At 40.9% G+C, this 13,559-nt stretch overlaps 1 protein-coding gene and 1 non-coding gene across 13 annotated transcripts in view; one reads left to right on the top strand and one right to left on the bottom strand.

Moving 5' to 3' along the window:
* Window positions 1-13,559, bottom strand: part of STARD9 (StAR related lipid transfer domain containing 9) — a 144,967-nt gene that overhangs the window by 12,059 nt on the left and 119,349 nt on the right. The window contains exon 27 of one of the 12 annotated variants that reach the window (XM_063794789.1): window positions 12,672-12,802. The exons of the other annotated variants lie outside the window; for them this stretch is intronic. Coding sequence (XP_063650859.1) covers window positions 12,767-12,802 — 36 coding nt within the window. The 3' untranslated portion in view covers window positions 12,672-12,766. Of the gene's footprint in view, window positions 1-12,671; window positions 12,803-13,559 lie in introns of those variants that run through there. 12 annotated transcript variants of the gene reach the window in all.
* On the top strand, window positions 712-812 carry LOC112205787 (small nucleolar RNA U13). The gene has a single exon (XR_002939871.1). It is a non-coding gene; the product is annotated as a small nucleolar RNA U13 (small nucleolar RNA).

The following is a 13,559-nucleotide window of genomic DNA, read 5'->3' as shown; positions in this document are numbered from 1 at the left end:
CCATGCTGACCAGGCTGTTCCTGAACTCCTGACCTCGTGATCCGCCCGCCTCTGTCTCCCAAAGTGCTGGGATTACAGGCATGAGCCACCTTGCCCAGCTAGTCTCCAAGATTTTTTGAGACAGGGTCTCCCTCTGTCCAAGGCCAATGATGTAATCATGGCTCACTGCAGCCTCCATTCCCCTCCAGGCTCAAGCGATCCTCCCACCTCAGCCTCCCAAGTAGCTGGGACCACAGGCATGCACCACCAACATAGCTTTTGTGTGTGTGTGTGTAGAGATGGCGTATCACTATGTTGCCTAGGCTGATCTCAAAATACTGGACTCAAGTGATCCTCCTGCCTCAGCTTTCCAAAGCACTGGGATTACAGGCGTCAGCCACCACATTCAGCCATGTTCATTAATCATAAAGGACAATATAGCAACATTCAGTGGAGAGACCCCCAACCACCACCTTAACATCAAAGTTCACATCACCAGAAACAGGACATGTCGGTATCCGGTAACCTCTGATACAATGCACCGAGAATAAGGTATTGCATGAGACATACTTATACTATAAAACTATTTGTTGTCTAAAATTTGAATTTAACTAGCATCCTGTATTTTTCTTTGCCTAATCTGTCAACCTTGAGAAGGACAAATCACTTCTATGGTATTTTTTTGCCAAAAACGCATAACTTCAATCCAACCATAAGAAAACCACAGACACGATCCTTTTGTAGTTCGTAAGCATGACGATTGGGTTTTCACATACATGTCTCAGAAGTGCCTCTCTCAAACCTTGTTACGTCAGCACATTACCTGTCTTACATGAAAAAAAAAAAAGAAAAAAAAGAAAGAAACAGCAGATAAATACATTCCAAAAAATTACTAACCACGAAGCAAGAAAAGACTGAGAAACTATCACAATAGGAAAAAGAAATTGATAACAACATACACAGAAATGAATAAGTTAGAATCAAAAGTGGCTCCAGGAGAGATGAAATATCTAAACCAAAGGCTGGCAAAACTTTTTCTGTGGGGAGCTAGATACTGAATATTTAAGGCTTTGTGGGCCATTTGAGTAGCTGCAGCTACTCAACTCTCTGCCACTGTAGTGGGAACACAACCATAGAAGACATGTACATGAATGGGCATGACTGTATTCCGGTAAAACTTTATTTACAAAAACAGGAAGCAGGCCAGATCTGGCCAAAGGGCCATTGTTTGCTAACCCCTGATCTTAACAGACCATCTTCCATTGAAGAAGTTTTTCAAATAACTAATCCCCTGCTGAAACACCAAGCCTTGTCAATTTAAAAGGATTATTATATCAAACTTTAAAAGATGATTCAAAATAAATTTTTTTTTTGAAACAGGGTCTTGCTGTGTCACCCAGGCTGGAGCGCAGCAGCATGGTCACAGCTCACCACAGCCTCGACTTCCCAGGCTCAAGCAATCCTCCCACCACAGCCTCCTGAGTAGCTAGGACTACAGGTGTGCAGCACCACGCCTGGCTTTTTTTTTTTTTCTTATGTTGCCCTGTCTGGACTCAAACTCCTGGGCTCAAGCAATCCTCCTGCCTCAGCCTCCCAAAGTGCTGAGATTACAGGTGTGAGCCACCATGTCTGGCTCTCAAATTTTTTTTACTTTTCATCCCCATTTCACTCTCCCATCCAAATCATTCTGATGTGCTTAGAGTATATTTTTGTTTGTATGTGTTCTTGCAAAAAGTGATTGTTGTGTATGTTGTATTTATATACTGTATATGTTGTTTAATTCACAAATAGTAATATATCTCATCTTATGGGCGGATCATGAGGTCAGGAGTTCAAGACCAGCCTGGTCAACATAGTAAAAGTCCGTCTCCACTAAAAATACAAAAAAATAAGCTGGGCATGGTGGCAGGCACCTGTAGTCCCAGCTACTGGGGAGGCTGAGACAGGAGAATTTCTTGAGCCCAGGAGTCGGAGGCTGGAGTGAGCCGAGATCGTGCCACTGCACTCCAGCCTTGGCGACACAGCAAGACTCTGTCTCAAAAAAAAAAAAAAAAAAAAGTTTTTCACTCAGTATTCTGCCTAGGTGTTTAATCTGCTGATTTCGATTCTTGCATAGTATTAATATTTCATGTGTGCAACTACCACATTTTACCTATCCATTCTTCTCAGTGATGGATTTGCGAATGTCCTCCAACTCATTGCCACTTCAAATAATGCCTTAATAAACAATTCCTTACATGTTCTCTCATAACCTATGCAAACATTGCTGAGTCATAGGAACCTGTAATGGTTCCAATATCCTCAAAGTCCTGCCAAAATCTGGCATCATCTGGCTTCCTAAATTTTGCCAACTTAATAGGTATAAAGTTTTTATTACTTTTTTAACTATTCATAAACCTTGAAAAAGAAAACTACCACCTTTCTTTCCTATTAAAGGAGTATAAAGTAATAACAAAACCTAAAGAATATATTGTGAAAGCAAAAATCACAGAAAAATTCAAATATTGATGCAAAATTCTAAAATATAACTGGACTCCAACAACACATTAAAAGAATAGTATATCAGAATCATAAATATATATTATAGGATTCCAGGAATGCAAGAATAGTTCAATATTAGCCCCAAAATAGATAGATGGATGGATGAATGAATGAAATCATCTCCAAAGACTCTGAAATACCCATTCTGGATGAGAATATGCTATAAAGTAGGAATAGTTGGATATTTCCTTAGTATTGCAAAAATATATCTATCTCAGCTCAAAAGCTATAAAGAAGCCAGGTGTGGTGGCTCACGCCTGTAATCCCAGCACTTTGGGAGGCCGAGATGGGTGGATCACCTGAGGTCAGGGGTTCGAGACCAGCCTGGCCAGCATGGTGAAACCCAATCTCTACTAAAAATACAAAAATTAGCCGGGCATGGTGGCAGGCGCCTGTAATCCCAGCTATTCGGGAGGCTGAGGCAGGAGAATCGCTTAAAGATTGAGGCGAAGGTTGCAGTGAGCCGAGATCATGCCACTGCACTCCAGCCTGGGCAACAGAGCGAGACACTGTCTCAAAAAAAAAAAAATTAAGATAGGTACATGTATTAGCAGCTACTAAATTAGTAGTGCAGGTCTAGAGAATCAACCAAAAAAATAGATGCAAAATTAATTCACAGAAATCTATAGCTTTAATACACACAAAATAATCAGAAGATATAAAGGAAGGAAAAAAACTATTTACAAGAGTAACAAAAAACTTAAAATACTTAGAAATAAATCTGACAAGAAATGTGAGAGACATATGAAGAAAACTTTAAAAACATAAAAAGAAAGCTTGAACCTAGTACATTTTTGGTTAGAAAGTTCTATAGCATAAGACGTGGTTTCTCCCTAAGTCAATCCACATGATCCTATTAAAAATAGTAACAAGTTCTTGCAATTGAACTAGACAAGGTGATCCTAAATTTCATATAAAAAATAAACAACAGGACGGGTGCGGTGGCTCACGCCTGTAATCCCAGCACTTTGGGAGGCTGAGGTAGGCAGATCACTCGAGGTTAGGAGTTTGAGAAAAGCCTGGCCAACATGGTGAAACCCCATCTCTACTAAAAACACAAAAATTAGCCAGGCGTGGGGGCGGGCGCCTGTAATCCCAGCTACTCAACAGGCTGAGACAAGAGAATCGCTTGAACCCAGGAGGTGGGGGTTGCAGTAAGCTGAGATCACGCCCCTGCACTCCAGCCCGAGTGAGAGAGTGAGACTCCATCTCAAAAAATAAAAAATAAACAAACAAACAACAGGCTGGGTGCAGTAGCTCATGCCTGTAATCCCAGCACTTTGTTCAGCTGAGGTGGGCAAATCACCTGAGGTCAAGAGTTTGAGACCAGCCTGGCCAACAATGAAAACCCCATCTCTATTAAAAATACAAGAAAAATTAGCCAGGCATGGAGGGTGATGCATGCCTGTAGTCCCAGGTACTCGGAGTGCTGAGCCAGGAAGAATCGCTTGAACCTGGGAGGCGGAGGTTGCAGTGAGTCAAGATGGCGCCACAGCACTCCAGTCTGAGTGACAGAGCAAGACTCCATCTCAAAAAAAGAAACAAACAACAGATCAGTAACACAGAGGCACAGCAAGATGGCAGAATAGGACCCGTCAGTGATAGTTCCCCACAGAAACATCAATTTGAACAACTATCCACACAAGAAAATATCTTCGCTAGAGCTAGGAAAAACAGTTGATAGATAAAAGTACTAGATTTTACAAGGAGAAGAAGATGCATTAAAGATAATAGGAAGGACAGTCTCATATTATCTGTACCAACCCTTCCCCAACCCTAGGTAGTGATGAGAGACACCGCCCACATGGCAGAAGGAGAGGTTAGTGGACATGGGACTTTGCCTTAGAGCCCAGTACTAAGACTGCCACAGTAATACACAGAACCAGCAAAAACCTCACAGCCTAATTCCAGGCCTGTGCCCACGGACAAAGATTGTGGACCCACACTAAGCACCAGAAAGGAATTCCCCACCCCATTAGGATGAATGTGATTCTCACATCACTGGGCCCCAAATAAATTTCAGCATGGTAGCAGCCTGGGCCTTGGGCATGACCCATTTCCACCCTGGTCCAAGAGGCCATAGGCTTCAGGTGTAGCCCTGCATAGCATCAGCTGTGGCAGCCACAGGACTGCCCACATCACCTTTCCCTCCAACTGTAGGCAACATGGTACAGAGAAAGACACTATCTACTTTAGGGAAGGAGACCGAATTATGCATGAAACTTTTCCTTGGAACCCAGTACCAAGCCCACAACAACAAAACCAGCACCTGGTTCAGGGCCCTGGCCAGCATTACCACACGAGGTGGGGAACTCTCCCTGGGTCTTACTCAGGTCCATCTGGGCCAGGGACATTGGAGTCTGTAACAGAGCCCCAGCTACATAGGCTTACAGTGCCCTCTAGCGCTAAGATGGCTACAGTGACCACAGGCTTAGGGAACTCAACAGTCAGGCTCCTTTGAATTCCTGGAAGGCTCTCTGAAAGACAGGTACAAACAAGGCCAGATTGCAAAAATTGGAATAAATATCAATTTCTTCAATGCCCAGATATTGACACACATTGGAAAGCATCAAGAACATTAACCAATCAAACCAACTAAATAAGGTGCCAGTGATCCATCCTGAAGAGATTGAGAAGTATAATCTAAGACAGGGAATTCAAAATAGTTGTTTTGAGGTAGCCCAATAAACTTCAAGAAAACACAGAGAAATAATTCAGAAATCTATGAGAGAAACTTTACAAAGAGATTAAAATAATCTTGGCCAGGCGCGGTAGCTCACGCCTGTAATCCCAGCACTTTGGGAGGCCGAGGCAGGCAGATCACCTGAAGTCAGGAGTTCGAGACCAGCCTGACCAACATGGTAAAACCCCATCTCTACTAAAAATACAAAAAAAATTAGCCGGGCGCTGTGGCAGGTGCCTGTAATCCCAGCTACTTGGGAGGCTGAGGCAGGAGAATCGCTTGAACCCGGGAGGCGGAGGTTGCCGTGAGCCAAGATCACGCCACTGCACTCCAGCCTGGGCGACAAGAGTGAAACTCCATCTCAAAATAAATAAATAAGTAAATAATAATAATAATCTTTAAAAAATCAAACAGAAATCCTGGAGGTGAAATACACTGAACAAACAAAAATGCATTAAAATGCTGTCTCGACAGCAGAAATTATAAAGCAGAAGAATAAATCTGTGAGCTCAAAGACAGGATATTTGAAAATACAGAGGAGGAAAGAAAAAAAGAATGAAAAAGAACAAAAGAAAGCTTAAAGAATCTGTGCGATAGTGACAAAAGAACAAATGTGGCCAGGCGTGGTGGCCCACGCCTGTAATCCTAGTATTTTGGGAGGCTGAGGTGGGTGGATCATGAGGTCAGGAGTTCAAGACCAGCCTGACCAACATGGTGAAACCCTGTCTCTACTAAAAATACAAAAAAAAAAAAAAAAAATCAGCCAGGCATGGTGGCTGGCGCCTATAATCTCAGCTACTTGGGAGGCTGAGGCAGGAGAATTGCTTGAATCCTGGAGGCGGAGGCTGCAGTGGGCAGGGATTGTGCCACTGCACTCCAGCCTGGGTGAACAGTGCAAGACTCCATCTAAAAAAAAAAAACCAAACAAAACAAAAAAAAACAAATGTACGAGTCACTGGCATTCAAGAGGGAGTGCAGAATAAGAACGGAGGGGAGTTGAAAGTTTATTCAAAGCAATAATAACAGGGAACTTTCCAAACCTAGAGAAAGATATAAATATTGAGGTATGGAAAGGTAAAAAGTTCCCAATTAAATTTAACGAAATAAGACTACTCCAAGGCATATAATAATCAAATTCTCAAAGGTCAAGGACAAAGAAAAGGTCATTAAACCAGCAAGAGAAGAGAAGCAAATAGGCTAGGTGTGGTGGCTTATGCTTGTAATCCCAACACTTTAGGAGACTATGGTAGGAGGAATGCTTGAGGCCAGAAGTTCAAGACCAGCCTGGGCAACATAGTGAGACTCCCATTTCTACAAAACACTTAAATTAAACTGTAATTTTTAAAAAAGAAAACAAGCAAATAACAAGTAAAGGAGCTCCAATAGGTCTGGCAGCAGACTTCTCGGCAAAAACCTTACAGGCTAGGAGGGAGTGGGATGACAGTCAAAGTGCTGAAGGAAAAAAACATCAACCAAGAATACTTCATCCAGTAAAACTATCCTTCAGACATGAAGAAGAGATGAGAGACTTTCCCAGACAAATGAAAATTGGGGAAATTCATCAACACCAGACCTGTCTTATATAACAACTGCTAAAGGCACTTCTTCAATCTGAAAGAAAAGGATGCTAATGTGTAACAAGCAAACATCTGAAGGTATAAAACTCACTGGTAAAACTAAGTACACAGACAAATTTAGAAAACTCTAATATTATAACTGTGATAGATAGACAACTCCTATCTTTGCTATGAAGAATAAAAGACAAAACTATTAAAAATAATAACAACAGGCCGGGCGCGGTGGCTCATGCCTGTAATCCCAACACTTTGGGAGGCCGAGGTGGGCAGATCATGAGGTCAGGAGTTGGAGACCAGCCTGGCCAACATAGCGAAACCCCGTCTCTACTAAAAATACAAAAATTAGCCAGGCATGGTGGTGCGTGCCTGTAATCCCAGCTGCTCAGGAGGCTGAGGCAGGAGAATCATTTGAACCCGGGAGGCAGAGGTTGCAGTGAACTGAGATTGTGCCACTGCACTCCAGCTTGGGCGACAGAGCAGGACTCTGACTAAAAAAACAAACAAACAAAAAATTTTAATCGTCTTTGTTCTATAACTGGGAAGATAAACTAGTAACTGACATTATCAGTGTGGAGTCTGCTGAAAGGGCTGGTTTCTGTTTAGCCCTTAGGGAAGAATGCCTAATATCTGTTAACGAGGAAGGGGATATAAGCAGGTGTGTCCAACCTCCCATCAGGTCATGGTCATGCATTCAGCTTTTTTTTGAGTCAGAGTCTCACACTGTCACCTGCACTGGAGTGCAATGATGATCTCGGGTCACTGCAACCTCCACCCTCCAGGGTTCAAGCAATTCTCCTGCCTCAGCCTCCCAGGAAGCTAGGATTACAGGTGCATGCCACCATGCCTGGCTAATTTTTTGTATTTTTAGTAGAGATGGGGTTTCACTATGTTGGCCAGGCTGGTCTCGCACTCCTGACTTTGTGATCAGCCTGCCTCAGCCTCCCAAAGTGCTGGGATTACAGGCGTGAGCCACCGTGCCTGGCCAGGGCATTTATTTCAACATCTTCTGTTGGTCATGCACTCAACTTTTAAGGTTTCTCTGGGGTCTCCCTGGCTGAGAGGAGGTCTGTTCACTCAGTTGGAGGCTTAGAATTTTACTTTTATTTATCAATCAACATACAAAAATCAGTAGTGTTTCTATAGACCAAAAGCAAACTATCTGAAAAGGAAAGCAAGAACGCAATCCCATTTACAATAGCTACAAAAAAATAAAGTCCCTAGGAATAAATTTAACCAAAGAGGTGAAAGATCTCTACAACGAAAACCGTAAAACACGGATGAAAGAAATTAAAGATGACATGAATCAGTGGAAATATATCCCATGTTCATGGATTGGAAGAATATTGTTAAAATGTCCATATCACCCAAAGCAATCTACAGATTCAATGCAATCTCTATCAAAATACGAATAACATTCTTCATAGAAAAAATAATCCTAAAATTCATATGGACCCACAAAAGACCCCAAACAGCCAAAGAAATTCTGAGCAAAACAAAGCTGGAGGCATCACAGTACCTGACTTCAAAAAATACTACCAAGCTATAGTAATCAAAACAGCATGGTACTGGCATAAAAACTGACACACAGACTAAAGGAACAGAACAAAGAACACAGAAATCCGCACATTTATAGCCAACTGATTTTTGACAAACACACTAAGAACACACAAGGGAGAAAGCACAATCTCTGTGATAAATGATGCTGAGAAAACTGGATATCCACATACCAAAGCAAGAAACTAGACCCCTATCTCTTACCATATACAAAAAGGATCAAAAACTTAAATCTTACACCAGAAAATATGAAACTACAAGAAGACAACATAGGAGAAATGCTTTATGACATTGGACTGGGAAAGGAATTTTTGGACAAGACCTCAAGAGCACAAGTAACAAAGGCAAAAATAGACAAATGAGGTTACATCGAACTAAAAAGATTCTGCACAGCTAAGGAAAAAAGAGTGAAGAGACACCCCACAGAATGGGAGAATGTATTTGCAAACTATGCATATGACAAAGGTTAATATCCAGAATACATAAGGAATTCAAATAATAGCAAAAAATCCCAAAGAATTCAACTTTAAAATGGGCAAAAACCTGATTTCACATTTCTCAAAAAAAGACATTAAAATGGCCAACAGGTATATGAAAAAAATGCTCAACATCACTAGTTTTTAGGGAAATCCAAATCAAAACTACAATGAAATATCACTTCGCTCCATCTAAATGACTATAATAAAAAGACAAAAAACAACAAATGCTGGTAAGGATGTTGACAAAGGGGAACTCTTATACACTGCTGGTAGAAATGTAAATTTATACTGCCATTATGGCAAACAGTATGAAGGTTTCTCAAAAAACTAAAGCAGAACTACCATATGATCCAGCAATTCCACCACTAGGTATATAGCCAGTGAAAATGAAATCAGTATGTCAAAGAGATATCTACACTCCCATATTTATTGCAGCACTACTCACAATAACCAAGAGATGAAATCAACCTAAATGTTTACAGATGAATGGGCAAAGAAAATGTGGCATATATACACAATGGAATACTATTCAGCCATAAAACAGAATAAAATTCTGTCATTTGTGGCAACGTGGATGAACCCAGGGACATTATACTAAGTGGAAGACACCAGGCATAGACAGACAACCACCACGTGATCTTACTCATATGCGGAATCTAAAAAAGTTGATCTCACACGCCTGTAACCCCAACGCTTTGAGAGGCCGAGGCAGGTGGATCGCCTGAGGTCGGGAGTTTGAGACCAGCCTAGCTAACATGGTGAAAACCCATCTCTCCTAAAAATACAAAAATTAGTTGGGTGTGGTGGTGGTGGGCACTTGTAATTCTAGCTACTTGGGAAGCTGAGGCATGAGAATCGCTTGAACCCGGGAGACGGAGGTTGAAGTGAGCCAAGTTTGCACCACTGCACTCCAGCTTGGGCAATAGAGTGAAATTCTGCCTCAAAAATAAATAAATAATGAAAATAAAAAAGTTAGCCAGGCGTGGTGGCTCACGTCTGTAATCCAAGCATTTTGGGAGGCCAAGGCGGGCAGATCACGAGGTAAGGAAATCGAGACCATCCTGGCTAACATAGTGAAACCCCATCTCTACTAAAAACACAAAAAATTAGCTGGGTGTGGTGGCGGGCACCTGTAGTCCCAGCTACTCAGGAGGCTGAGGCAGGAGAATGGCGTGAACCCGGGAGGCGGAGCTTGCAGTGAGCCGAGATTGCGCCACTGCACTCCAGCCTGGCGACAGAGCAAGACTCCATCTCAAAAAAAAAAAAAAAGAAAAGAAAAGAAAAGAAAAAAGTTGATCTCATAGAAGAAGAAAGTAGAATAGTGGTTACTAGAGGCTGGGGAGGGGATCAGGAAGAGGGAATGGGGAGTGGTTGGTCAACAGGTACAAAGTTAGAAAGGAAGAATAAGTTCTGGTGTTCTATTACACAATAGGGTGACTATAGCTAATAACAATGTAATGTATATTTCAAGTTGGCTAGAAAGGGTTTTATGTTATCACCACAAAGAAATGATAAATGTTTAAAGTGATGGATGTGCTAATTGCCTGATTTGATCATTATGCAATGCATACGTGGATTGAAACATCACAGTGTACCTCATAAATATTTACATTATGTGTCAATTATAATAAAATAAGACAATTTTTTTTTTAATAAACAAGAAAGAATACTCTGGTAAACTCAGAAAGAGAAGAGCAATGAGGGTAGTGGTGGACTAACACTACCGCAGGGTAGAATCTATTCTAAGCCTTGGTATAAGGAAAGGGGACCCCTTAAACTGGTGAGGCAAAGATAACCTGTCTAACAAGCATTACAGGGACAACTAGATAGCCATCTGGAAAGAACACAATCGGATCCATACCTCATATGAAAATGACTCCAAAAGGAACAAAGATTTAAATATGAAAAATAAAACCACAGAAGTTCTAGAAGAAACCATGGAAGAAATTCTTTATAATTTTGGATTGAAGAATGTGTTTCTAGTTATTATTTATAACCTAGATACCATAAAAGGAAAACTGACAAATATATCTGCTTGCATGGCCTCAAACAAAATAAGCAAAGTCAAAAGAGAAGGAAGCACTGGGAAAAAAATATTTCTAGTTCATATCAGTCAAAGGGCTATTCTTACTAAAATATAAAGAACTCTCCAAATTGGTAAGAGAAAAAGAGAAATGAGCAAAGGATATGAACAGATGGCTCATGAAAAAGGAAATACAAATATTTAAGCATATGAGAAAAATGAGATACAATTTTCAGCACAAAATCTAAACATTTGATAACACGTTGGTGAGAGTGTGGGAAAAGGTAAACTCTCAGCTATTATTGGTGGGAGTATAAATTAGCTCATCTGTGAGAGAAAATAGTACCTATCAAAAATTTAAATGTATATACTCTTTGTACAAGTGCCCTTCTGGGAATTTATCCCACAAATATATTTGCCTATGTACAAAATGATACATGAATAAAGTTATTCACTGTAGTATTGCTGATAACAGCAAAAGTCTGAAAGCAACCCAAGTTAGAATACTGGTTAAATGACGGTGCAACTCTACAATGGAATGCTGCGCAGCAATGAAAAAAATGAGAAAGTTCTCTGCATATTCAAATAGAGTTCCAAATTATACTGAGTGAAAAAAATATATAAGGTATAGGACAGTGGCATAATATGCTTTATTTTTTATGCATAAAGACCCCTAGGAGGATACCTTCCAAGACACAACACTGCTTTCCTTGGGTCGGGTGAGGGAGAGGAACTAGGTACACTGAGGGCGGGGATGGGTATTTCCCTGTATCCCTTTTACAGGTTGCGTACCCCTTCTCCAAAATGTGTGGGACCAGAAGTGTTTTGGATTTTGAATTTTTTCAGATTCTGGAGAATTTGCATATGCATAAGGAGATATGAGGGGATAGGATCCATGTCAAAATACAAAATTTATGTTGGATATATACCTTATACACACGACCTGAAGGTAATTTCATATAGTGTTTTAAATAATTTTGTGTATGAAACCAAGTTTTGACTGTGTTTCAACTCAATGTGTCACATGAGGTCAGGTGTAGAATTTTCCACTTCCGGTGTCACAGTGCTCAAAACGTTTTAGACTTTGGAGTATTTTGAATTTCTGATATTTGGATTACGGATGCTCAACGTGTATGTGTATATATTTGTGCCCTTTCTACTATATGAATATATTATCTATATAAAACATCAAACTTTAAAACATGCAATAAAAGAGAAAAAAAGAAACACTATTCAGCTGTTAAAAAGAAGGCCAGGCATGGTAGCTAACACCTGTAATCCCAGCGTTTTAGGAGGCTGAGGTGGGCAGATAGCTTGAGCCCAGGAGTTTGAGACTAACCTGGGCAACATGGCAAAACCCTAGCTCTTAAAATAACTAATTAAAAGAAGTCAGCACTAAATTTACTGATATGCAATGATATCCCAAAGATATTTTTAAAACAAAAAGCAAAGTGAGAAAGTGAGTACAGTATACTCCCATTCATCTGCTTTACAAAAAGATGTATATACATCATCCCTGGAAATATACACCAAACTGGGGTAAATGACTGCTTCTGGGGAAAGCAAATAGGAGACTCAAACATGTGCCTGACATTGGATGTCCTTTGCTACTGTTTAAACATTATTTTGTTAAATGACGTTGTATTTGTAAAATGAATTTCAAATATTCATCCCCAGCCAGATCTTACCTATGAGCTCTATATTTCCAACTGCTCCATCTGGATTTCTCACAGGCACCTTCAACTCAGTAAGTACAAACCTGAACTCATCATCTCCCACACAAAACCTGGTTCTCCCTCCAGTGTTCCTTGTCGTTGTTCACATGACCGCCTTTCAGCTGCTCAAGTCAAGTGTGTGCTGTTCTCAACTCCCCGCTCTTCCTTCCTCTAACACCCAACCAGTCACCAACTCCTGCAGATCTCTCTCTCCATTACATCCTCCTCTGTTCGTCTTCACTAGCAGTGCCCTAAAGCAAGCAATCATCTCTCTCAGCTCTGCCGTGGTCATCTAGTAGGTCTCCCACAGCTGCTCCTGCCTCCTTTTCTTACTATCCAGTCATTCCACTCCCCTACTTAAAAGTTTTCTATTACTTTCAGCAGCCTTTTCACTTTTGGGAAGTAACACAATGAGATGGATTAGAAAGGGGCCAGAACTCTCATTATAGTCCACATGATTTTCTAGTCCCTTCTCATGTCATTTTCCCGTCTCGCTCTTTACATTCCAACCACACTAACCTTCATTGAGTTCCTCAAACTCTTCTTCCTCAAGGCCTCACTTGCTAGGCCCACATTTCTCCCAATAACAGCACCAATAAGCTTTTACTGCATTAACTACCTCTTATCCTTTTAGTCTCAGTTTAAACACATTCTGTTCGGAGTATCTCTATGACCTTCTAGACTAAGTCAGACCCCTGGTTTTATGCTGGTTTAGCAACCCTCCTTCAAACAATTTACTGCAACAATAACTAAACAATAAAATCAGTTGTTTAATATTTATCCCTCAAACAGTCTAAGGACAAGAACAGTTTTGCTCACCGCTGTATCCTAAAATAATACCCACGGAATAAACATTTGTTGAATGAATGAACAGAAGGAGCAGGGAGCAGAACTAAATGGAAAACCAAAGGCCTGCACATAAGAAGGGCTCATGTCAGCAGTGGCCTCCAGGAGGCACAGCGTCTTGCCCAAACTCCACGAGGCACAGCGTTCTGCTCAAACTCTTGC

Source organism: Pan troglodytes, chromosome 16, assembly GCF_028858775.2.
Source record: "Pan troglodytes isolate AG18354 chromosome 16, NHGRI_mPanTro3-v2.0_pri, whole genome shotgun sequence".
Lineage (NCBI taxonomy): Eukaryota > Metazoa > Chordata > Mammalia > Primates > Hominidae > Pan > Pan troglodytes.
The sequence above is the reverse complement of the archived record's forward strand: the minus strand, read 5'-3'. Positions and strand labels throughout refer to the sequence as shown.